General features: G+C 42.2%; 1 protein-coding gene across 2 annotated transcripts in view; it reads right to left on the reverse strand.

Moving 5' to 3' along the window:
• CLUH (clustered mitochondria homolog) overlaps positions 1–27,349 on the reverse strand; it is a 91,851-nt gene that overhangs the window by 28,965 nt on the left and 35,537 nt on the right. For both annotated transcript variants that reach the window (XM_039341785.1, XM_039341795.1), the window contains exons 2-10: positions 22,581–22,765; positions 20,160–20,331; positions 18,232–18,375; positions 16,761–16,888; positions 12,321–12,475; positions 10,374–10,499; positions 9,169–9,316; positions 6,741–6,833; positions 4,289–4,983 (exon numbers count right to left, since the gene is read on the reverse strand). In XM_039341785.1, the coding sequence (XP_039197719.1) occupies positions 4,289–4,983; positions 6,741–6,833; positions 9,169–9,316; positions 10,374–10,499; positions 12,321–12,475; positions 16,761–16,888; positions 18,232–18,375; positions 20,160–20,331; positions 22,581–22,765 (1,846 nt within the window). The remainder of the gene's footprint in view (positions 1–4,288; positions 4,984–6,740; positions 6,834–9,168; positions 9,317–10,373; positions 10,500–12,320; positions 12,476–16,760; positions 16,889–18,231; positions 18,376–20,159; positions 20,332–22,580; positions 22,766–27,349) is intronic.

Consider the following 27,349-nt stretch of genomic DNA (forward strand, 5'->3'; position numbering starts at 1 on the left):
TTGTTTGGTGTGGCTTTGCCTATGCTCACTGGAGCATGGGTTTGTTACCCCCTTGGGCCACTTCTCAGCTGCAATAGTAAGATTTTACTCTTTTAATATTTTACTGGAGCGACTGAAAAAAGCCGTTGTGAAGAAGACAGGAATGAATGGAGACACATTTCTGAAATTGGAGCCTTTTAATTGCCAATTTCACAAATGGATTTAAACAGCAGGGGTCTCCCACTCAAAAAAACCCCACCCACAAAATGGCTGCTGCAGCCATAAGAATGAAGCCACACCCCTTTTTAAGTGTGTCCAAAGGAGGCGTGGCTTTGGTCACATGGTTGCAGCTGGATTTTTCTGACCCAGCGCTAAGGATGCCCCTGTGAAAAGACACAGCACAATATGATGCAGCCGAGAAATCACATCCGATCTAGAGGATTGCTTGCTTGCTTACTAGTTTTTTTTAATCCACTTGTGCCAATTGAATTTAGAAAATTAATCTGTCACCTAATATTGAAACCAGGCATGCAGATGGACCTCAAAGATTTCAGCTTTCCTGATACTTTCGGGTGCACGAGAGACAGTTGAACATGCCCCGTCTTGTTCTTGAATTTTGCAAAAAGTATTGTGCTCAAATGTTCACAGTTACATTTTAAGGGCAGGTTTAAAATTATTTTAGTTTCCCAGACTTTTAAGGGATAGTTTTAAAAATATTGCTTCAAAAATACAAAATCACTGTTCTGTATATTGATTTATCTAAACATGGCTACTTTATTAAATAAACAACAGCCAATTTATATTCAGTTGCAGTGCCAGAATGTCTTTAATTTACGGGAAAAGTCATTTAAATAAACCTTGCTAGAGTAGACAACCAGGCTCAATTTGAGAAGATTAAGCTTAGAGCTTTGCAGAGGAAATTTTGCTAACAAATGAATATCTGCAGCCTTTATTTTTTGAAAAGCGTTATATATGAAAGGTGTCCATTTTTAAGAAACGCTGATTGAACTCAAATGTTGGCAATATATTTTGTACACTGCCTTTGGGAAAAGGTGTCAGGAAATCATATAACTTATATAAAAACATTTTTAATTATCAATTTTATATTTCCTCCCTTTGCTATGTAATTATAAATTTAACAATACACATAGGCAAAACCTATAAAATAATGTATTTCTGATGGGGTTTTCCCTCTTAGGTTTCTTTTTCATTATCTTTTGAGTTAATGACTTTAAAATTTAATTGCTTTGTGAGCTTCCAGGAAGCTTCAGCTGGTATTTAGGCAACGAACATTTTCGAAATAGAAATGCCCCCTTAAGATCTGTAAACAGTTAGCCTAACTATTGCACAATTAAGAAAGGTCCAAATGTATCCTAAACAAAACCTCAACTATAACCTGCAACTCCTAATCAAGGAGAATACAGGTAGTCCTCAAGTTACCACCACTCATTTAGCGACTGTTCAAAATTACAACAAAACTGAAAAAAGTGACTTGTGACTTCACACTTATGACCACTGCAGCATCCCCATGACCAAAATTCAGGCCCATGGCAACCAGCATATCTTTACAATAGTTGCAGCATTTTGGGATCACCTGATCATCATTTGCAACCTTCCCAGCCAATTACTGACAAGCAAAGACAATAGTGGAAGCTGGATTGCTTAAGGACTGCCTGATTATATTTAACAGCTGCAGAGATTAGCTTAATAACTGTTGCAAAGAAGGTCATAAAAATCAGCTGTGACTCTCTTAGCAACTGCCTTGCTTAGCAACGGAAAATCCTGTTCTCATTTGTGGTTGTAAGTCAAGCACTACCTGTAACTGGGTTCATAACAATAAACTAGGTTAAAATGAGATTGGGAGATTGAACATGTTGCACCAGCTACACATTGCTTTAAGCTATCATTTAGTTTATTTTGGGCGCAGCATGTTTGCTAGCCTAGATTCAAGGTTTGGGACATTAGGTAAACTCCATCAAAGAGTAACAAAGGCAATAGAAAACTCAAAGGATTCCTAAACCTTCTTCTACTCCGTTAATGTTGAAAAAAATGTCTTGGAGGTCCAACATGGCAAGTATGGAGTAAATTATTATTTATTATTTAGCTATTATATTTTTATTGCCTCTTCCCTCTGAGAACTCAAGGGAGGTCTTTCTTAATTTGATTTCTACAACATTTTTGAGAGGTAGGTCCAACAGAAATTCTGGTTATTTTCTGACAATGTGTTTAATATCTGAAATAACCCATTCTCAAGGTTTGTGCAATAGATGCACCCCTCAGCTAACAAAAATGACTGAATTCACACAACCTGCTAGGTCACCAAAGAACTGGGGTTAAGATAAGCCAGACATAGGATGCCGTGCGAATGCAACTGCTAGGTCTTAATCTGATTATTAATTAAGCTGAGTCTCCTTGCTGAATGGGGATCTGAAACTGGAATTCTTTGGTCTGTGTTCAATACCTTCACCTCACAAAACTGCACTGGTGCTGAAGTTGGCTGATGTCTTGAAGTTTTGTGGGGAACCCTGAGGGGTGGAAAGGAAACTACCAAGATATTAAACTGATTTTTTTCTTAAAATAAAATTGAAGGCTTCTGAAAAGTTGTGAAGAAAGCCTTGTGCCAACTAGCCTGAGGCCCCAATGGGGCTGTGGCACTCGGGCGGTGGCTGATAGAAAACACCTCAACACCTTCCTGTACGGCCTTTTCTCCCTCCCTCTCCTTCCTGCTTAGTTTCAATTTAATTGAATTTTGAACCTATGATCCTTATTTGCTTTAATGCAGGGGTGTCAAACTCAATTTCATTGAGGGCCACATCAGCATTGCGGTTGTCCTCGGGGAGGGGCGGGTAGGTGTGGCCAGGGTGGGCGTGGCCAGCTCTACACCATTCGTGTCAAGGGTCCCTGTGGGGGCCTGGGCAGGAGTGGGACAGATCTGAGGGTCTCTGGCAGAAGGGGGCGGGACCAGGGCAAGCGCCAAGGCATGGTCCACTGGAAGAGCCTGCCGAAACCCCTCCCCCGGAGCCCATCAAGCCGGATATGTGAAGTAGGCGAGGGCCATTTGCTGGCCACTTCCAGGCGATGGTGCATTTCTTCATTCCTCACAAAGGGTGACACCTCCCTAGCATGCACCCAGGGGGCGGGGCCGACGCGGCAGGGGCCGGTCCCTTGCTATTTCCAGATGGCCTTGTGGAGCTAAGACTGAATGCGTTTCAGCATAGATGGCCACCACACAATTGTACATTGGCTCCCGGCTGGCCTGGGCCAGGACCAAGGCAGCGGGGGCCGTTCCCTCACTGTTTCCAGGATGGCTTTGCAGGCCACATGAAACCAAGTCGCGGGCAGCATCCGGCCCCCGGGCCTTGTGTTTGACATGTCTGTTTTAATGTTTCATAGTGCAAATTAACTGAATGTCTATAATCCGCCTGGAGTTGCCTCTGACGAGCTGGGCGGCATGCAGGTTTAATTAATAATAAATAAATAGTGTTATCTATCCAAGCAAACAGTACAGGCAGTCCTCAAGTTACAACCATTCATTTAACGACCATTTGAAAAAAACTGACTTATAATTGTCTTTCACCCATGCAACGATTGCAGCATTCCCGCAGTCACGTGATCAAAATTAGGACGCTTGGCAACTGGAATGTATTTATGACGGTTGCAATGTCCCGGAGTCATGTGACCCCCCCCCCTCTTGCGACCTTCTGACAGGCAAAGTCAATGGGGAAGCCAGGTTCACTTAACAAGCATGGTACAGGTAGTCATCAACTTACAACCTCCACTGAGCCCAAAATTTCTGTTGCTAAGTGAGACATTTGGTAAGTGAGTTTTGCAGCGGTTAAGGGAATCACTGCAGTTGTTAAGTTAGTAACCCAGCTGTCAAGTGAATTTGGCTTCCTCGTTGACTTTGCTTGTCAGACGAGTCACAAAAGCTGAACACATCACCCCGGGACACCGCAACCGCCATAAGTACGAGTCAGTTGTCAAGCAGCTGAATTTTGATCACGTGACCATGGGAATGCTGCAACAGCTTAAATATGAAAAATGGTCATGAGTCGCTTTTTTCAATGACCTTGTAACTTTGAACACTCACTAAATGAACTGTTGTAAGTCGAGGACTACTTGTACTAACTTAACCGTAGTGATTCACTTAACAATTGTGGCAAGGAAGGTGGTAAAACGGGGCAAAACCCACTCATTCACTTAGTCTTGCTCAGACTAAATGGACATTTGGGGCTCGACTGCGGTCACCTGCAGTAAGATGGGAGCAAAACCAGGGAGCGAAAGAGAAAGAAATACCAAGGGGATTCACCTATGTTCCACAAAGGCGTCAACCAGTTCTTGCCGGAGACAACAAAGCTTGTGTCGATGCTGCTTGGGGAAGCCCATCTTCTGACATTCTTCGGGCATTTCTTCCCCCTCCATCGGTAGAAAATTCAGGTCGGGGGGAAAGGTGCGGAGCAAGTCAAGGATGTAATGGCGCCCGTCGTTGCCAATGATCCCTTTGCATTCCACAGATGAACATAACTCCACTTCCTCGCTCTTGTCGTTGAGGACCAGGTGCTTCTGGATCTTCAACGGGCGGCTGGTTTTCTCCAGCAGCTCCAGATACTTGGGGTGGGAGACAACTGTCTTGCCAAAGTCTATGGAGCCGTAGATGACGCTCTGTTCCTGCTCCCGTTCCAGAATGCCTGGAATGATGGACTGAGCTGTCACCCGGTACCCCCGGTAGTCCACCACCACTGTGCCCAGGGTGTATAGTCCTTCAATGTCCACAGCGTTGTATGTCCGGACCCCATTGAGGTCATTGGTTGGGGCCACGTAAGCAGCCACATCTCCTCCAAAGTCCTTATAGTGGTCCCGGACGTCAAAACCCAAGCTGAAGAAGATGTTGTTCCAGATAAACATCTGCATCTTGGTTTCCTCGCTCGGATTGATGGCCATCACGTTGCCATCAATGACTGCCATTGCGCCTCTGGTGGCCGCTGCGGTGAAGTCACTGTGAACCTGGGAAGGGCAAAACAATCAAATGATTACTAGATTACGAGACCAGTGACATTCCTTAATTTAGGCATGTCTAGTTTCCAAGTACTGGAAGTCCTCGACTTACAAAGTTTATTCGATGACTGTTCGAAGTTACAAGTTTCTTCTTTCTTTCTTTCCTTCCTTCCTTGCCCCCCTTCCTCCCTTCCTTCCCACCCTCCCCTTTTAATCTCAGTTTTATTTTTAAGCAACTCAAGGTGGCATATAGCCTTCTATTTTCCCTACAACAATCCTTTGTTTATACTGTGTTTTTGATTTATTTGCATTTATATGCTTGATTTTTTTCATTCTTTTAATTGTACATTTTAAAAAAACAACATTAAAAAAAGTAATTCTCCCAGGTATACCAAGATCACAATGAAAAGAGAAAAGCTTTTTCTTGGATTCCGCCCTGTCAAGCTACAGCATATAACACAGAAAATACTATCATGAAATAACATTTTGAAAAAGGGAACCTCATTTTAATTTTTCTTATTGTTTACATTCTAGGCCAGGGTAGGCAACCTTGACTCTTTTATGACTCGTGGACTTCAACTCCCAGAATTCCTGAGCCAGCATAGTCCACGAGTCATAAAAGAGCCAAAGTTGCCTACCCCTGTTCTAGGCCTCCAATATACAGATCCAGGGTCAGGAACTAGGGCCCTAACGCTAACTGAAGAAGACTAAATTGTTCACTGCATCAACAACAGGAATTTAGAAGCTGGTGTGATTCATCTAGCTCAGTGCTTTTCAATCTTGGCAACTGTAAGACGCATGGACTTCTAATCCCAGAATTCTGGCTGTGGATGAGCTTCTACTATACGTGTACTTCTACTGCTATGCTGGCTAGGGAATTCTGGGAGCTGAAGTCCACAAATCTTAAAGGTGCCAGTTGCCAAAGATGAGAAAGACTGAACTAGCTTAATTCTTCCTACAGCTAAAGCTGGTCACCTGGTGGCTTCCAGGTGTACGTAATTTCACCTTCCACCGATTCCAATCAGCATAGTCTGAGCAAGGTCTTGTAAAAGTTGCAACCCAGTGGTTTTAGGCTGCAAATTCTTGGCCTACCTTGACTAGTAGTAGCCATTACTATTCCCTTAAAGTCTTTCTGGAGACACTATTGACTGAACTTTGGACAAAGTAGCAGTTCTGATGCTAAGCTAGGATTCTGCTCTTTTGCTCTCAGTCAGGGTCTCAGTCAGACAGATTATTTGCATCTCCCATTATCTGCAATTTAACTAGGGAAGCTAAGGATTAACCTTATAACTTTTGGTGTGCCAAATTACAAACCACTAACCTTTGACCGCTAACTTATGATCTCTTTCTTAATGGGAATCTCAGGAGTTCGGGACTAAAACAGCCACAGTCCACCTCTTATGCAAGAAATATCCAGCCTTTTGCAATTTACCTTTGCTTTCAGCAATAGAGTGCTTATTTCAACCGACTTCTAGAAGGGGATTAGTCGTGTAAACTTTAATTATTGACCAAAGGAAATAAATTAATCTTGTAGGGCTGGCAATTCTCCTATTGTGTCTTGCCTTAAACCAGATTCCACGGTCTTGCTGAAAAGCAGCCTCACCAAACATCTGTCAAGTTTCCATTTCTAAGCACTGAGCACAAAAAATAAAATTTATCTTAGGTGTCATCCTTCCTGACAATAAGGACTAGAAACTTGTGATTGTGCTTTTTTGTTGTTGTCTCTGTCTGGACCTGTCTATTTCCCTGCAGGGTTTGAAATTTACCTTAAAGATCGCTCGTTCCCTCAACAACCTTTCCGGCAGATTTTTTCGTGGCAGTTCTCGGGTTGTCTGCAATTCCTCATTCCAATCTCTGGTCTGAAAGGAGATTAGAGAAGAGGCTAAATATATTAAATGCAAGCACACAAAGAAACCAACTTTCCAATCTTGGGCAGAAACACAGAAGACGGCAATCTGGTATTCTCTCTGGTTCACTGAATGCTTCTGGCTGTCTGAAACCACATTTCCCTTTTGAGCTGAGCTCTTGCATTTTATTCTATCATATTAACCAGGATTATCTGTGCCTTGCCAGTTCAAATGGATCAGGAAATGGTGGCTTCTCAGCAATAAAACCAGGCACGTGGCTCATTTGCAAGAGAAGAACTTGTGAGCTTTTAATTCGTTTTTTTTATTTATATAATCAAATTTAGAAAAAAAACCCATCTCACTCACAGAGCAACTTTTATTTTAAGAAAGCAGGAACTGATTTTTGCATCTATATTATTACCTTGTGTGTAAACATAATTTAGCAGCTCTTAAAATACTACAGTAAATTGTTTGAGTAATTTGAAGAGAGCGGGCATATGTCATTTAAATTCAATTTGCATTGATTTCTATAATTTGTATTATTGTAAATTGATAAATGACACAGATTAACAAAGATGAAAAAAATCCAGACTACATCAAAAACAACAAATGGTATGTTAAATGTGAACAGTATCCAAATGACAAATATATGCTAACTCAAGATCTATTAAAACAATGATTTATTGGGTGTGAATCATATAATATATTTTATTTGCTAAGCAATTTTAAAGGATCAGTGTTTTTTTTTTATAAAAAAAATAGGGTTTTAGACCCTAAAAAGGCTTCTCAAAGCATTTGACAAAATGGAAGGAGATATAACAAACACTTCAACAAAGACCTTAAAATGAAACTGAGCCGAATTACAAACTTAAATCATGCACTAAAAGCACCTTTCAAGACTGCAAAGAGCTGTTAAGGTGTATCACAATAAACAGATGAAATTGTTCAAAACAAAAATAGTTATTTCAGTATCGTAAAACTGTGGGCTTTTTTGTCTATGGAGATTCTCAATCACCCAGGTCATGTTGTCCCAAAGGTGCTTTTCAAAAAAGCAGTTGGACTTTCTTGTTTTTTTTTCCTTGAAAACTTTTCGCTTCTCAGCCAAGAAGCTTCTTCAGTTGATTGAATGGTGGGGAATAGAAGGATTTATATTCTTTGCAGTCATCTGGTCGTTAGTGCTCTGAAGGTCAGTTGTTAGCTCTCTGAGAGTCGTTGAGGCCTCTGGGAATTATCTGTACTCTCAGGGACATCTGAATCAGAGCACAAATGAGCGTGGACTACTGAAAAGACTAAGTTTAAACAAGAAGTGGTGTTGTATCCCTCCCCAATTCAATTTTCAGAGATATCCTCTTTGATCCCTCTGAGCTGTAGTGGCACAGTGATTAAACTGCAGTATTGCGGGCTAACTCTGCTGACTGCCTGCTGTTCGAGTCTCACTGGCTCAAGGCTGACTTGGCCTTCCATCTTTCCGAGGTCGGTAAAATGAGGATCTGGTTTGTTGGGAGCAATATGCTGCCTTTGTAAACCACTTAAGAGAGGATTGTAAAGCACTATGAAGTGGTATATAAGTCTTAAGTGGTATTGCTATTTCAAATCAGAGGCCTTCTCTGTCCAGAATGTGGACTTTGCTGAAGAATGACCTTTGTATTTCGCATGCAGATGGACTGCTGAATCCTATCCTCGTGGGTTTGTTCTTTTGTGCTGTGACATAGGCTTGTGAAGTTATTGTTTTGTTTCCCCAATATATAATCTGCATGTGTTTCACTGCATTGTAGTGCATATACAACATTGCTCAGTTTGTGTCTGGCTGTTTTATTCTGGGGGTGGACGAGCTTCTGCCTTAATGTTTTCTTGGATTTAAAGTGTGCACGCATGTTGTGTTGGTTAAAAATACTCCTAAGCTTTTTGGATATTCCTGCAACATATGGAGTGACAACATGGTTTTGTTGTTCTCTTCTCTGTTATGGAGGAACTCCTGTTGGATCTTTTGGTGATATAAGAATCTGCCTAGAGCAGGGGTAGGCAACCTTGGCTCTTTTGTGACTCGTGGACTTCAACTCCCAGAATTTCTGAGCCAGCCATGCTGAGGGGAAAGGGAAAGGTTTCCAAGCTGAGCCATGCTGGCTCAGGAATTCTGGGAGTTGAAGTCCAAGAGTCATAAAAGAGCCAAGGTTGCCTATCCCTGGCCTAGAGGTTATCAGCTTTCCTTTGATGTTTGGTTCTCAAAATAAGATTTTTTTCCCAGGAGACTTAAAAGGTGCCTCATGGACAGTAAGAATTAATGGAATATAGAGACCCCCTGTAAAAGCAAATGAAGAAATCCACAAAGCCCAGTGTGTCTTTATACCTGTCCTGGGATATGTTCTTCGTAGCCCAGTCTAGAGGTGTACGCATCTTCTGCTCTTACACAATCCATGACATGTTCTGCTAGAGGAGCTGTCCACGTGTATACTTGGAAGGGGGTGGATATTCTCTCTAGTGGGTGCCTCTGGACCCTGGTTTGAAATAAAATGAAACACAGTGATTAGTACTGCTCCTCTTCTAAAATACAAGTCTACAAATTCCAAACTAAGATTAACATATTTTTAAAAAATGGAATTAAAAGTTGTGGGTCTCATTCTTTCTAAAGTTCGAAGTCCCTTTAAATCCAAGCATCTCCAGTAACTCTGCTGACTGTGAGGTTCCTCTTTTACAAAACCTGCTGTTTTTTCCTTTACTATTGTACCTACTTTGCACTTTATATTGCACAAAACTCAGCAGATTACAAATAATACATCCGTATTGTGAAACAACATAAAGTTCAAGTTAAAGCTTTAAATCACTACTGTGGGGCCTATTTCAGGTTTGTTCCAGCCTCGTCTTATTATATGAGGAGGGGGCCATATTTTTATCTCCCACACTATGGATGTTTTGTTTTAGTTTATTGTGGAAGTTCTTACTGTACTTGATTTTGTTGTATGCCATCAAGAACCCAGACGATTCAGCAGCATACATGTTTAAATAATAATAACTCTCCAGCTAGGCTTTTTCTGTGTGGGTTTTGAAATGAGATGTTAAGTATTTACACTGTTGTTTTAAAAAAATGTTATTTGCTTTGGGTGCTCTACTAGCAAAAAGCAAGAATTACAAACAAATAGGAAAAAATAAACAGACAGCCAGTTTCAGTAAGATACTGGCCTAGATACCAGGAAATGAGTTCTAATCCCACCTTAGGCATGAAAACTGGTTGGGTGACTTTGAGCTAGTCACTCTCTCTTAACCCAGCCCACCTCATAGGGTTGTTGTTGTGGGGAAAATAAAAGAAGGAAGGAGTAACAAGTATGTTCACTGCCTTGAGTTACTTTTGAAGCAATAAAGGCAGGATAAACATCTAATAAATAAATAAATAACAGATGGTGCATCCTTAAAATGCTTGTAACACAAAGAATGAAAAGGAAACAACAAATGAAAAAATGATCCTCAGCTGGAATGTAGAAAGGGTACATGTATGTGTGTGGGGGGGGGGAGGGAGAGAAAGAGAGAGACTATAAAAGGCTAATAGAGAAAAAATACCGTTTCTTCTGCAGAGCTGCAAAATTCCTTTTGAAAGTTGGGCTAATTTGGTTCAGGAGCTCTACCAGGGAATGGCTGAGGAAGCTGGGATTAGCTGGCTTAGGGCTGAAGTTATAAGCTGTGGACCTGTGAGGAACAAAGATGAAGACATTTAGTGGCAATGCCACGGCTAGTAACAGCCTAAACTTTATCCAGGCAAAATGAGAAAAACAGCCACCAAGTCATTCAGCAAACCAGAAGTCAACCCCAGATTTGATTCTGGATGTAACAGGCCAGTTATGTGGCATTTGATCAACTCAACTTTTCAACTCAAACTTTTCTCATGGGGAACAGGATCCCACTAATCTGCTTTTGATTGTCAATTTGACCTGTGTAAAGAAGTGTTACATTGCATAGCTTGGAATGTCCAAGATTCAAGAGGAACATCCCATTTCCCCCAAAAAGAGATCCACGGTCAACACTCCTTGGGCTCGAAGCCTCCTCAGTCCCCTGGCTCTTTGAGTAGTCCATGCCATATGAATGGGCAGGCTCTATTATGCTTGTATGTCATGACGGTCATAAAATGGATCAGTCACAATTCTGGGGCAAATGCAGCAGTCATAAAGTGAATGCAACAATTATTAAGCGAATGTTAAAAGTTGTTAAGCAAACCAATGGTTCACTAGGGGAATGGTTTTGTCAAAAAGTGGAAGTATCAGTTTTCGGCCAAACCATTGTAAAACAGGGTCATGTGAACAAGGGACGCTGCAAATGGCAATAAACAGGTCCATGTTTGCCAAGCGCCTGAAGTCCGGTCGTGTGACTGGGGAGAGGGTCTGACTGTTGGAACTTCGAATCTGGGTTGTAAGTCACCATTTTCGGGTTGATTGTAATTTGGAAGAGTTGCTAAGCAACAGGTTGTAAGTCTAGGACTACCGGTGTGTCAAAAATTGGTGCTCTCTTTGCCTGCCCTTTTTCTCTACTTGGTGGTACAAAGATGATGGTACAGGATCCCTCAGCATTCATTTTGTTGCTCAAGTTCCAACTGGGACCAAAGTGGGGGCTAGTTTAAAGCAGTGGTCTCCAACCTTTCCAGGCTCATGGCCCAGAGGGAAGGAGAGCAGCTTCAAAACTGGTGTGCATGCGCACACAAATGGGGCCATGCGCACTGGTGCGACACTAGCAGCCCCATTTGCACATGCAGCATGTGCTGGTGACATGCGCATATGCAAACGGCCGTGTACCCCCTTGCAGGGGCTAGCAGCCCCATTCACGCATGCACAAATGGCTGTGCAACCCGCCCAGTGCTAGTGGCCCCATTCGCGCCCACACGCAAACAGGACTGCAGGTACTAGTGAGAGTGGGGGGAAATGCGCACTTATGCGTGCGCACACCAACCAGCCATCTCCGTGGCCCGCTGGCCAAGAGCTTGCAGCCCAGGACTGGGCTGCAGCCCATAGGTTGGCGACCCCTGGTTTAAAGGTCAAAATAGGTGTCTTTGGTATTGCAGAAACCCATTTTACTGCTTAAAATGCCTTAATTTTTTTCCCCCAAAAAAGATCACCCAAACCCTGCCCTCTTTTGGAGCACTGTCCTTTTCGTGCAGCCCTCATATCTCTGTCAATGAAGAGCAGTTTGGTGATATAAGCAACAGCATTATGATTAGAACAGAGGAACAACAGAAATGCCACTGGATCTTCCAAATTCAAATAAAAAAATGGTAATCATCAGAAATGGTAAATTCTATCCACAGTGTGAACTTAATGCAAGGTCCTACAGCCTGTCTCCCAAAATCAAGGAGAAGTCATTTGCTCAAAGCACAGATGTGCACCCAAAAAAGAGACATATGCAGACTGTCCCAAAAATGGAGCTGAGCCCAAAATAAGGCTCTGAAACACCAGCATCAAAATGAACCATATGGCATTTGACAAGGGAACCGAGAAAAAAGCCAGATATTTAGCTACTTACTGATTGAGGTAGAAACCTCGGGTGGATGCGGTAATGCTGACATGTCGATCTTCTACCGTGATGACATTCAAGTACATGAGATCTCCGTGCATCTTGCGATTGCCAGGTGGTGGATTCCAGCCACTCATAGTTAGGACTTTTAGGCACTGCAGAGGCTTGAGGAGTTATGGGCAGAGATCAAAGAGAGAAAATTGAAAGGTGAGCAAGAGCCACAGATCTACATTCCCTCTTGGGAGTGACAAAAAAAGAAAAAAAAAAGCACCATGTAAACAATTTAGATAATCAATCAATCAATGGCTTTGTAGTTTCTCTCTCCTTTTGGTATAATAATAGTTTAATAACTCAAGGATCTGCATTCCAGACATATTCTGAATTAAAATGATAAATTCCAAAGCTCTCAGTTGGTATGTTACGCCTTACATGGAGACAGCTGCAAGAATTTCTATACATTCCCAAATTATTTTTGTCTCCACTTGTCTTTCTGTTCTCAATCGTTTCCAAAGCCTCAAATTTTAGACCAGTGTTTCTCAACCTTGGCAACTTTAAGACACACAGACTCCAACTCCCAGAATGTGGAGTTTGTGGCCTTTGATATTATTTTGCATTTTATCAGAGCACAATATTTTGAGACAGCGATTGGGTAGGTTTATTCATTTCCCTAAACCAGGGGTAGTCAACCTTGGCTCTTTTATGACTCGTGGACTTCAATTCCCAGAATTCCTGAGCCAGCTTAGCTGGCTCAGGAATTCTGGGAGATGAAGTCCACGAGTCATAAAAGAGCCAAGGTTGACTACCCCTGCCCTAAACCATTATTTAATTGGCATGAAGAGGTTCAGTCACATCACATATGTTCACCTAGAGTTTACAAACTACAAATTCCATGTAGTCTTCGACTTATACACTTTATTTAGGGACTGTTCCAAGTTACAACGGTACTAAAAACAGTGACTTATGACCGGTCCTCACATCTATGATTGTTGTAGCATCTCGAGTCACATGATCAAAATTTGACTGCTTAGCAACCAGATATATTTATGACAGTTGCAGCGTCCGAGGGTTATGTGATTGCCACTTGTGACCTTCCCAGCTGGCTTCTGACAAGCATAGACAATGAAGGAAGCCAGATTTGCTTAATGACCAAGTGATCCACTTAACTGCAGTGAATCGTGGGAAGAAAGATCATAGAATTGGATGTGACTCGCTTAATAACTGCATCGATTAGCAATGGAAATTCTGGTTCCAATTGTAGTCATAATTCAAGGACTATCTGCCTATTATATTTAGTGCAATGGAATAAACCACTCTCTCTCTTGACTGTTGCCACTGTGTTTATGATATCCTTCACGTAGTCTTGGGGGTATCTTAGCAGAAAAGTGTAAGAGGGACTCAACTCTGGACTTTGTTCCTTCTAGTGACCGATTGCAGAAGAATAATTAACAGCCTGTTTTATGGGAAGGTACTTGGGATTCAGAAAATTGTTAACCCATAATATTTCCATGAAACACACTTGGGATCTTTTGTCCTGCAGTAAAATCCAGATTTTTTTTTCCCTAGGATGGGAAATGGGCAGAATCACAGAGGCAACCAGAAAAAGATGAGGATTTGGAAGAAAGCGATTCCCACAAAACCTCCAAAAAGTGACACTCCTAAAATTGATCTGCATCTCCAACTAAAAAGAGAAAGGTTCTAGGGTTGCAGAAAGAGATCTGAACTTGAAATGACTTTGATGCAAACAAAACTCTGCTCTTTGTTCCATGCAGCTGCTTCTCATTGAGGAGGCATTTTGCAATTGGAGCCGTTCACACTTGAAATGTTTCCTGTATCATTATTTCTTCCTCTGCTACCATGCCAGATTTCCAGAAGTAAGAAGCATTTGCTCTGGGAAGCTTTGTGGTTGTTGTTGTTAGTTGCGAAGTCGTGTCCAACCCATCGCAACCCCATGGATAACGTTCCTCCAGGCCTTCCTGTCCTCTACCATCTTCTGGAGTCCATTTAAGCTCACACCTACTGCTTCAGTGACTCCATCCAGCCACCTCCTTCTCTGTCATCCCCTTCTTCTTTTGCCCTCAATCTTTCCCAGCATTAGGCTCTTCTCCAGTGAGTCCTTCCTTCTCATTAGATGGCCAAAGTACTTGAGTTTCAACTTCAGGATCTGGCCTTCTAAAGAACAGTCAGGGTTGAACTCCTCTAGGACTGATCACCTTGCAGTCCAGGGGACTCGCAGGAGTTTTCTCCAGCACCATAGTTCAAAGGCCTCCATTCTTTTGCGCTCGGCCTTTCTTATGGTCCAAGCTTTGGGGTATTCATGCAGTTTCTTCTTGCTGGGAAATCCTTGTAAGGTCCAGCAGCCGGAATACACTTTGTATGCAGTGGGTCTTAAGGTCGGTGCAAACCAGCTGCAAGCTGGACTCGGAAAAATCCTTATCCAAGACCAAGACAAGTTGTTATGATTTGACAGGCAATTGTGAACCGGCTGACAAATGACCTGCCTTGGTACAAGAAGCACTTACTTAACGATGGTAATCAGGGCTGGGAATTCTGTCATTAAGAGATGCGGATGTACGGCACAACATCACATGACCATGCCAACTTATGACAGCAGTCCTGGCTGTCTTAAGATGCTGTTTGTGGATGAATGCTTTGTAGTTGCAGCATCCCACAATCACATGATCACCATCTACAGCCTCCTGCCACTTTCCTGTGGACCCTGCTTGTTGGAAGCCAGTAGCGAAAGTCTCCAATGGTCATCCCATGACTGCGGGACGCTGTGACTATCATAATTTAGAACAAGTTGCCACTTGCCCAGATCACATGATTGTGGAGCTGCTGCGATGGCCACAACTATGAGGACTGGTCATAAATCTCCCTCATTCAGTTCCCCTTATAACTGAACGTTCACCAAATGAGTGTAGTAGTGGCAATGTGGAAAACCATTGTTATTTCTAGGAATTTAGTCACATATTTTGATTTCTCCTTCAAGTTTAAAGTCTAGAGCAGGGGTAGGCAACTTTGGCTCTTTTGTGGACTTCAACTTCCAGAATTCCTGAGCCGGCATGGCTCAGCATGGAAGCCTCTCCCTTTCTCCTCAGCATGGCTGGCTCAGGAATTCTGGGAGTTGAAGTCCACGAGTCATAAAAGAGCCAAGGTTGCCTACCTCTGGTCTAGACGTTTAGAGCTCATTCTGAGCTAATTGCTTTCTTTATTCTTGTTTATTAAATAAAGGAGGAGGAGCTTTCATGCAGTGAAAAAGCTTTCCTTACTGTGAAAGTCTCAGATTTTTGATTCCCATCCCAGAATCATGTGCAAGCCAGCCAGCCATGGGCAGGTCTTGCAGTCTCCTGACCATAACAGGGCCACGAGGTCATGGTGCCTGGTTTTGATAAAAACCTTGGGGTGGTTGTTATTCTCCCTGGGGAGCTTCTGCACGGAGCCTAGCTCTGGATGTTGAGGAAAGTGGCCATCCTTGGAAATATCTCTGCTTTCATTATTAAGGAGCTCCTTATAAGAGATTGAGATCTCAACTTTCTCCGTATATATGCTTTCATGTTTTTAAATCCATTTGATTGAGGTAATAATGAAGCTTAAAATCCCTTTATTTACTGATGCGCTTATTGTCTCTGGATCCAAAAGAACAAATTGCCTGGACATCCAATCACCCCCCTGACCCTGGCAAAACAATGAATGGTCACTAAACAAGGATTACTTTCTGTATGAAAATTGTTTCCTGTATTTTTCAGACGGAAAATGAATTGCGCGTCCGGAGGATGGGTTATCTGGATTTCTACTTTCATTTTACTCTGTCTCTCTCCCTCCCTCTCCCTCAGCAAATGATATACCAGTGGTGGCAAACCTCTGGCACGGGTGCCAGAGGTGGCACTCAGAGCCCTCTCTGTGGGCACACGCGTCATCGCCCCAGTCCTAGGCCTTCAGCTGGGTTTTATAAAACCTTTTTGCTTTAAGCCTCCACTGCCATGTGCAAAAAAAAAAAAAAAAGGTTCAATCAGTCAATTTCAACTTCTCAAGGGAAAAAAAAGTTCTTGCAAAGTTAGAATTGATTGATTGAACTTTTTAGTCCCACCCAGTCTGCCGTTACCACTGCAGCCACGCCCACCCAATGGGCCACACCCACCCGGCACTTGACGATGCATAGGTGGGTTTTGGGTTGTAGTTTGGGCACTCGGTCTCTAAAAGGTTCGCCATCACTGTGTGATATACTGTACAATACACAGAAATAACATTACTGTATGGAATGGTCCTTTGGAATTTATATAGGAAATGCTTCTGGCCAAGCAATGCCTGCCTCTTTGTGGGCTTCCTTGGCATGGAATACTGAAAAAGGTGGGGTTTATCTGGGAGGAGACAGGAGAGTGGAAGCAGGCATTCTGAACAAGTGCTGGAAGTGACGACCAGCTTTCCTACTTGCAGATCTACGGATGCTACCTTCCATTCTCGGTTCTGAGGCTGAAGAGGGCAGAGCGGCCTCTCTTTGCTTCCGGGTAAGATGTGCTCAGGAGGGGTGCAGTCAATCTGCTCCATTTCTGTACCCTTCTTCTTCCGCTTGCCGCTGTCTAGAATTAAAACATGGGGGGGAGATTAAAAAAAAAAAGTATTAGCATTATCAGGGTAGGTCCAGCAGGTGAACTTAAGAAAAGAGGACAAATGACTTCATCTTGTCATCCGTGGCCCAATTCACACTTCCAAGGAGAGACCATGAGGACTGGAAAGTTGGCCCTCACAAAGAAAAGGGAGAAAACCTTCATTCTCTGATACAGATAGTCCTCAGCTTATGACTTACAACTTAACAACTGTTGGCAGTTGGGACAGACCTCCCCATCCCAATAGCTACTTATCACGAGTTTTCAAAATTATAGCTGCTGCAGCACCACTGCAATCATATGAACAAAGTTGAGCTACATTCGCCCTTACGACCAACCCCAGGGACACTGCAGCACCCCAACCAGCTAGGTCCCCGCAAGTAGGGCAGGAAGCAGAGCATGGGATGCCTCATTGCTTGGATATCTCTACCAGCAGTTTTAGACCTGTACTTGAATCAATTCTGTTAAGCAGTGCTTTGCATAGTCTCAAAATCAACCTCTCCATGAAAAAGGTCTCTATATGCGGACACGGCTTTTATTGAAAGGACAAATAAGTCACTTAGAAACGTAGAAAACTAACAGCAGCAAAAGACCTAGTGGTCCATTGAATCTGCCCTTTGAGGTTTTTTATTTTTATTTTTTTATTTTTTGTTGGATGGCAGACATGTGTTTATACCAAGCATGTCTAAATTTGATGCCTTAAATGCTACTGAATGTATTACTGCATAAATCAGAGATCAGCAACCCACCATATCACAGGAGTACAATGGACATCACCATCGCTGTCGTCTGCAAGCCTTCCAAATTAAATGGGAATTTAAGGTGTCATTTTTTTTTAATGTAAAAGAAAACCACTCAAAACAAGTTGCACCCGATTCTGGCATTCCTTGGCAAGATTTGCGAGGTTGGGAAGAATTTGGGGGAGGCCCTCAAGGGTGGTGATATGATGCTACTTGCAGCCTATATCCATCATAATTTTTCACGGATTATCGATAAAACCTAATTTTGATAATAAATTTTTGCCGACTTGGTTGTTAAAAGAGGTTTAAGGTGGTTACGCTTTTAGAACTGGTAAGAATTTAAAGTCAGCCAAAATTTGCAAAATTAATTTTAAACAGCTTTGGCTGATGAAGTTATACAAAAACTATCCTTACAAGGGTACGACGCACATATGCAGCCTGGAAAGCTACTGAATGCTTCTGCCTTAGGCTCGCCTTCTCTACGAGCCACATCAGAAGGAACTGCATCAAAACCCCAATGGCTCAGGACTAAGCAAGATAATTCCTCTCAGTAGAGAAGTATCCATTTCTCAATACCTCCAAGGTCCCCATCGGTGAAGACACTGAGGAATGACAGTGAGTTGCAGTCAACACCATTGAAGGCATCTGATGGATCAAGGCTCTTGAGGAGATCACGGACATGACGGACGTGTATCCGAGCTTCTCGAACTGTATATGGCTCTAGGAATGCAGAAGAGTAGACAAAAGTTAAAAAAAGAAAACAAAAACTCATTACAGGTAGTCCTCAACTTACAGAAGGTTGCTTAGCAAACATTCAAAGTTAAGACAGACCTCCCCAAAAGGTACTTATGATCGAGCTCCGAAGTTCTGATGGCCAGCTCCCACCCCGCTGATCATGTGACTGCATTCGGGTGCTTGGCAACTGGCCCACATTTACAGTCATTTGCAGTGTCCCACTGTTATGGGACTGTGATTTACGATGATCTGGGCAAAAACCTCCCAAAGCGAACAATGTGTTCGCTTAACAACCCACAGTGTTCGTTTAATGATCGCCATAAAAAAAATCATAAAATTGGGGCAGTTGTGTGATGACCCACTTTACAACTGTTACCATTTATTACTGTAGTTGGCAGGCTCCATCATAGTCTTAAATCAAGGACGATCTGTATTCAGCTCTCTTGTTTCTTTATTACACTAATTCCCAATCTTTCTACTCACATTAAAAAAAACATGACATATAATACCTGAAACTAAAATGCAATATTCAAAAGAAACATTAAAATGGATAATATTAAAAATGTTGGGTGCATCAGCTTCAACTGAGCAACAACTAAAGCTGATACACCACCTAATGTTGTAAGTTACAAATACAAACTACTACTACTACTGATGATGATGATGTTGGAAGGGACCTTGGAGGTCTTCTAGTCCAACCCCCTGCTCAGGCAGGAAACCCTATACCATTACAGATAAATGGCTGTCAAGTCTCTTCTTAAAAACTTCCAGTGTTGGAGCATTCACCACTTCTGGAGGCAGGTTGTTCCACTGGTTAATTGTTCTAACTGTCAGGAGATTTCTCCTTAGTTCTAGGTTGCTTCTCTCTTTGGTTAATTTCCATCCGTTGTTTCTTGTCCTGCCTTCAGGCGCTTTGGAGAATAACTTGACTCCCTCTTCTTTGTGGCAACCCCTGAGATATTGGAACACTGCTAGAACAAATCCATATTCTGCATGGATTTATTTAATACTTAAAAACTATTGCAAATGCCACTTTAAGCTGCTGGACTCTAAGAAATGCAATGTTTCCTTTTGTTGTGTTCTTTTCACATTTTCTTTTCCTGAGTCTTACATATCTTTAAGACTTTTCTTGATCAATTCCATCTTTTGAAAATCAAGAAGAACATCTACATCAGTGGTTCTCAACCTGTGGGTCGGGACCCCATTTGGGGTCGAATGACCATTTCACAGGGGTCACCAAACAACGCAGTCCGCCATTTTTTCCCCCCTTTTCCTTAGCTGTGCTACTCCCTTTTATTCTATTGGCTTTTGAAAGCCAATAGAATAGACTCTCTTGAATAGAGTCTAATTCTATTGGCTTTCAAAAGCCAATAGGAATTGTCCAGGCTGTCTCTGCCCTGCTGAGCCCAGCAAAAGTCCCATTCTGCAAACGGTGCTGCACCAGTTGAGTGGTCCTCGACCTACGACCGGTTGAGTAGTCCTCAACTTATGACCGGTTGGAGGTCACGGCATTAAAAAGGTTGAGAACCACTGATCTACATGCTGGAGCCCCGATACCAAATGTTATAGCAACCTCCTTTAAAATGGCCCATCCAGGTACACCAGATCCCCTAAAATTCCAAGCCAACATGTTTGGAATCAATGAGCTCTGGAGCCAATATCCAGAGATAAATGGGTAGTTGGATTCCTAGGAAGGACCTTTCTTTCCATGTATCGTGCCCTAGATAGCAACTCTTGCCTTCAACTACTCCTTATATATCAGTTCTTACCTTCAACTACCTTCAATACTGAATCTTCTTGTAAGCCTTCAATGGTCTTCAATTCAGCAAAGTTATCAAGAACATTGCCATCTAACTGCAGAGAGAAACATGTTCGGTGACAGGTATCCTCGCGATCCATCAAAACCTGGTGGATCTCCTGAACCATCTCTTGGGGGGACACCTGGCAGAGCAGGGGACAGACGAGAGAAGAGAGGGTCACAACTGTCCTCAGTTTTCCTTTAGGATTTCTACAGGGCATGTGAAAAGTGTTTTCAAAATATACAATGCAGGCATTCAAAGCAAAACACACATTGAAATCAGATCTTCTCTACAAAAGTGAAGGATAAAACTTAATCCAAGCTTAAGAAAACTACGGGTAAGCAAATTACTAAACTAGTGTTTCTCAACCTTAGCAACTTTAAGATATGTGGACATCAAGCCCCAAATTCCTCAGCCACTTGCCTGAATAATAAATTTCTTGGAGAAAAGGTGAAATATTTAAATAAAATACTTTTTTTAAAAGCAACTGTCAAAAAAAAGCTAAGGAATAATCACATTAATTCAGAAAGCAGAAACAGGAGGAGATATGGTCTTTATCTCAAATCCTACAGAAGAGGAAGAATTCTAAATGCAGATAACAAGGATATGATTCCTTCTGTAAATGATGATCCACAGCTTTTGGATCAGGAAAATATAGTGGAGAAGAATAAGTAAGATGACTTGATTTGGCTCCTCTGGACATTCAACAAAATGTACTGGTCTGACTTGGATCACACATTTTGCTCCATCAGGAGTTGGAAACAAATCCACTGGCCATAAATTAAAGTTAAAAAGTTAACTAAAATGGTGCTTATGGGAGACCATGCAATAGTTTGGCCCACAAAATACTTAAACTCTGCAAAGTTACACAATGGCTTTAAAAAGTGTCCGGCTCTCCTCCTAAACTAATATAGTTTGTTTAGTTTTGCCTATAATGTTATAGAGACTTGGCTGTTATGGTTTTATAGCTTCATATGTTGATGGACCTAGTCAACTGTGGCTTGTTAAATAAACCATGGTATAACACAATGTGTGAACAAGCTCTCTGAAAGAATGGATATTGTGTGTCTGCGTGTGTGTGTATGCATGTGTGCCTTTTAGACAGTGTTAACTTCTGACAACCGACTGGATTAGTCCCTACAGTTTTCTTGGCAAAGTTTCAGAAGTGGTTTTCCATTGCCTGCTTCCGAGGACTGAGAAAGAGTGACTGGCTCAAGATTCCCCAGTTGGCTTTAGCCTAAAACAGGACTGGAACTCAGAGTCTCCTGGTTTCTGGCCTGGTGCCTTAACCACTACTCCAAACTGGCTCTCTTCAGAATGGTCTACACTAGTGTTTTTCAACTTTTAGGACATGTGGACTTCGACTCCCAGAATTCCCCAGCCAGCATGTTTGTGTATGCCTCAATCTTTCCTCTGAAGCCTAGTGTATAGAAAATCCTCAACATGTCACACCACCCAAATGCAGCCTTTCTTGTTTTTTTTCTAATAAAATGCATTCAATCAGTTCCAACATCGCTCTAGAAGAATTTAACCTGGGAGAGAATTATTTACTCTCTTGCTCACTTATCTGAACTTTGACCAAACTGCAGAAGATTGTGTAATCAGAACTGTCAAAGAAGCCAACGTCTGCAGAAGCCCAAACTTTTCAGATTGTTTATAGTCCTTAAAAGAGGAAAAAGATGAAAGCAAAGTGTGGATTTGGCAGGATTACTGAGTGACCCAGAAGGGGGATTGTGTATTTAATGGCCCACCATACCATGGGTGGAATACATTTTCATACATTTTCTCTGAAGAATACCTGAAAAAATTAAATAGAAGCTTACTTTAGGAGAAAGCTAAATAGAACTGAAGAAGCTTCTTGAAGGAGAAGTGAAAGGTTTTCAAAAAAAGAAAAAAAACCCAAGAAAGTCCAGTTGCCTTTTAGAAAAAGCACCTTTGGAACAACCAGGACCTAGATGATTTGAGAATCTCCATAGAACAGGGGTAGGCAACCCTGGCTCTTTTATGACTTCATGGACTTCAACTCCCAGAATTCTGGGAATTGAAGTCCATGAGTCATAAAAGAGCCAGGGTTGCCTACCCCTGCCATAGACAAACAGAGCTTCATTTATTCTGCAATTACTCCATCTGGAACCGCAAGTAGCCATGCAACAAATTTAAAACCTAGCTCTGGATCAATTCAGAATCTCATCTCAAGTGAGATTTCAGGCTAGAAAATGCCAATGTATCTGGCTAAGAAATCTAGCATCTGCAGTTCCTACACATCTGGAGGGTACTAGGATGGGGAAGACGAATCTGAGGCAATAACTGCTAAGTCGACTGGCAGATGATTCATCAGGATTTGGGACTTGCCAAGAAAGTTAGACCAAATGGCTTTGCAGAAATACTCACTTGTAGGGGAAAGGGTTCTACTGCGGGGGCATGGACTTTGACTGTGAAACCAGTATCCTGGATGACGATGACCTCTTGGTCGTCTGTATGGTTTGGATCTTCGTGGTCATTTTGTCTGATCTCCTCCTTGCCGTTCTCGTGCAAACTGTCCCCGTTCATCAGAGCGGTGGTGGAAGGGTGCACTTCTGGTCATGGGAAAGGAGAAGATGGTTTATAGCTATCTGGAGCCTCGAACAGCACTAGTGCAAATTGCCCATAGCAATGAACTGTGTCAATTTTATAACCTGTGGACTTCAAGTCCCAGAATTCCTGGGAATTAAAGTCCACAGGTCATAAAAGTGACATAGGTGCCCATCCTTGCTTTAGACCAGGGGTCCCCAACCCCCGTTCGGTGGACCAGCACTGAGCCACAGTATACCAGCAACTGGGCCGCGCAAACAAGTGAAGCCCCATCTGCGGGATGCACGCAGCACACAAAACCACGCTCCCTCTGGTCCACAGAAAAACCTCTGTCCACGGAACCAGTCCCCGCTGCCCAAACTGCTTTAGACCATGCCCTCATGACTGTCATGTGGAAAGGATGCCCTAAAGCAGTGGTTCTCAAAACATTTTGATCTCAGGACCCTTTGTCAAATGTGAAAGATCAGGTCCACACATGAAGGTCCAATTAAACCGATTTATTGCTAAATAGCCGATACACAGGAGTCTTCTCAATTAATGATTAGCATCTGCTTGGAGTTAGCTAATGGTCCATGGGATTCAAGGGAGCTTGAATTTAATCCACTTGTGGCTATGTAGGGATTTTAGGTCGATTCCTCTTTTGACTCCGCCCCCTACCACTCCTTCTCCTAACACCCTTCATGTTCTTAAAAATGCTTGAGCACCCGACAGAATTCTGGTTTATGCAGATTACATCTATCAATATTTATGGTATTAGAAATTAACTCTTGGGGTATTTTAAAATATTTGACTTCGTGGACCCCATGAAAAGTTCTGGGGACCTCTGAGACCACACTCTCAGAATGGCTGCCCTAAAACATTTGAGAGGGAAAAAAAACCCTTTATTTTATCTGTTACATTAACACATTCAATTTCAGAGAACATTTTCTTTAGTTCTGCTAGCCTAATAATAAAAAAAAGCTTATTTGAAATTGTTCTAGTCATGAGAATGATTACAATAATTTGTTTTCTAAGTTATCTGGACATTTACCAGAAGGTTATGATCTACCTTCTGCCCTCTTCAAGCAAAGCCTTTGGAGTATATGGAAAACACATTTAAATCTATCTAATAAATGAATCTATCTACACAATGAATGATCACTGCCAAATTTCTTAGACAGGTACAAATAACCGCAAACATTTATAGGATTTAAGCGACCTGACCCAGCTTGAATAATACCCACTATACTACGCTACCTCTCAGATCAGCAGGTAGTGCTCAGAAATTTTGTGGGAACACAGAAGGACTAATTGTGCCCTTTCCTAAAGCAGCTCAGGATTTGAGATTCTTGCCTCTAGGTCAGACATGTCAAACTCGTGACGTCACGTGACGTTATGCAACGTATCGGAACTTTTTCCCCATTGCCGGCAATGAGCTAAACACGGTTTCATTGTGATGCATCCGGCCCATAGGCCGGCAATTTGACACCACTGCTCTAGGTCAACATGAGGTCATACTGGGGTGTAATTTGAGTGGGAAGGAGGAAGGAAGAAAGGATGGGGAGGAAGAAGAGGAGGAGGAGGAAGAGGAGAAGAAGGGAGATGGGAGGAGGAAGAGGAAGAGGCAAATCTTTCTGCTACTCAAGTTACTACTTAGAAGGCATTCGAAAACAATACAGGTAGTCCTTGACTTACAATAATTCATTTAGTGACTGTTCAAAATCACAATACTGAAAAAGTGACTTATGACCATTTTTTCACACTTACGGCCATTGCAGCATCTCCGTGGTCACATGATCAAAATTCAGAGGCTTGGTAACTGGTTCATATTTATGACGGTTGCAGTGTCTCAGGATCATGTGATCTACCTTTTACCACCTTCTGAGAAGTAAAATCCATGGGGAAGCCAGATTCATTTAACAGCCTTGTTACTAGGCTAACTGCAGCAATTCACTTACCAACTGTGGCAAGAAAGACTGTAAAATGGGGCAAAACTCAGTTAATAAATGTCTCACATAACAACAGAAATTTTGGGCTCAATGGTCATCGTAAGTTGAGGATTACCTGTAACAGGCCAAAAGTTAAAATCTTTGCTTATTTTCTCTCTTGCTCTGCTGGTGAATGCTTAGGAGAAATCGGTTTTTTAACTGATCTTTCTTTTTTCTTCTTCTTCTTCTTTTTCCTGGCCTAAATGACTACTCTCTCTCTCTCTCTCTTTTTTTTTTTTGCCTGGGGAGATATTTTTTATTTTTTATTTCGGAGAAAGGAGGCAACATGGCAGTTAGTGGAGGAAGAAGCTGAGCAAGGAAGGCAGGATAAAATACATCACCTAATTCAGGTCAGCTTGAAGCATCCCCTTTAATTAAAGCTGAAACAAACCTCTGGTGTAGCTTTAGCCTCTGTCCTGCCAAGACGTACACAATAAGCACACAATTAAAACCCTCAACCCTGTCTGCCTCAAAGCAACCTCTGGATGTATGTGCGTGCGTGTAGCAGACCTCCCCGCTTATTTTATTCTTTCAGTTGTGAAGAATCAAAAATGTTTCAACCTCAATCCATTGCAGGTTATGTTTCAACAGAGACCAGATGGCTATCAGTCAAAAGTCCAGCAGTAGCGGATTCTTGCACCAGATGGAGGGCTGGTCTAGATTAGAGGTGAGGACCCATGGCCCCTTTATAACTTGTGGACTTCAACTCCCAGAATTCCTGAGCTAGCATGAAGCCAGCATTGAAGTCCACAAATCATAAAAGGACACAAATCATCGTTCTTTATCTCTGGTTTAGATGATCTTCACGGTTCCTTGCAATATTTCCAGGCTATGACATTGTAATCTTTGGGTTTTTTTTTTTTAGGGCAATTCCAAATTCAATCTCTGTATAAGCCTCATGACAGATGGCTTTGGCCTTATTTACCCTACGGAATCATTTTTAGGAAGGAGACCAAATTCCTCACAAGAAAGGAAGGATAAAAGATCAACCCAGCAGGGTGGCAAAGGAAAGAATGCCATTTTAATCCTCACCGAAGAGGGGGGGGGGGGAAATGCTGCTCTTGATCTACAGGTTGTGCATTCCAGAACATTCCTCCTTCAGATTCTGTGCCAGGAGCAGCACTTTGTGTGATGTATGTGGTCCAAATTATAATTTGAACTATGTACAGACTGCTGAACATTTTCTGCTCTTATTTTGCTGTGGTATGCCGGTAGTTCTCGACTTACGACTACATTTGGGCTCCAAATTTCTGTTGCTAAGCAATGCAGTTAAAGTGAGTTTTGCCCCATTTTATGACCTCTCTTGCCACAGTTGTTAAAAGTGAGTCACTGCAGTTGTTAATATAGTAACACAGTTATGAAATGAATCTGGCTTCCCCACTGACTTCGCTTGTCAGAAGGTCACAAACCATGATCACATGATTCCCTGCAGCCATCTTAAATATGAGTCAGTTGCCAAGCGTCTGAATTTTGATCACCTGACTACAGGGGATGCTGCAACGATCCTAAGTCACTTTTTCAATGCCTTTGTAACTTCGAATGGTCACTAAATGAACAGCTGTAACTCGAGGACTACCTGTATTTCCAACCTATAGTTCAAAGCACAGAGAGTAGGATTATATCCAAGATCAACCACTAATATTTCCCAGGGAGATTACTGAAGATGTAAAGCAGGGGTCTTCAAACCTGGCAACTTTAAGACCTGTGGACTTCAACTCCCAGAATTCCTCAGCCATCCAGCCAGGAATTCTGGGAGTTGAAGTCCACAGTTCTTAAAGTTGCCAGGTTTGAAGACCCCTGATGTAAAGGATATTGGGGAGACTCGACCTTCTTCAGTCTGTCCCTCTAAATATGTTTGGACAACACTTATCCTCCAGTGTGTCTAGGAGGCATCCGAGTGAAGAAGGCTGATTAGATGACCCTCAGCCAGAGAGATGAAAAGTCTGATTTAAAGGCTGCTTCCTAAAATGGCAAGATGATTCCTGGACAAGTTACAGGTTTAGCTGGTTGAGATGCGTGGTCCTGTCATATCTCTGAATTCCTCTAGTTGCCTATATTTTCTCTACCAAATTCATATGAGAGATGGCTGGAGCCCAGATGTTAGAGTAGCTTTCTGTGTGCAGAAAAGTACAGTTGGTCCTCGGCTTACGGCCACAACTGAGCCCAAAATTTCTGTTGCTAAGTAAGAGAGTTTCCATCCTGGACCTGATGCTCTGCAGTTGAGGCAGACGGTTTTCCTGCCTTTATGGGAATTAGGCCTCCAATCTTTTTTTTTTTTTTTTTTTGTGCTTAACACAGGTAGTCCTTGACTTATGACTACAATTGGGACTAGAATTTCCCTTGCTAAGCAAGGCAGTTGTTAAGTAAGTCGCACCCAATTTTACAACTTTTGTTGCCATGGTTAAGTGAATTACTTGCAATTGTTAAGTGAATCCAGCTTCCCCATTGATTTTCCTTGTTGGAAGCTGGCTGGAAAGGTCACATGACCCTGGGATTGGCATAATAATAATAATAATAATAATAGTAGTAGTAGTAGTAGTAGTAGTAGTAGTAGTAGTAGTAGTAGTAGTAGTAGTTAGAAGGGACCTTGGAAGTCATCTAGTCCAACCCCCTGCTCAGGCA

Source organism: Crotalus tigris, unplaced genomic scaffold, assembly GCF_016545835.1.
Source record: "Crotalus tigris isolate CLP2741 ecotype Arizona unplaced genomic scaffold, ASM1654583v1 scf7180000017550.10884619, whole genome shotgun sequence".
NCBI lineage: Eukaryota > Metazoa > Chordata > Lepidosauria > Squamata > Viperidae > Crotalus > Crotalus tigris.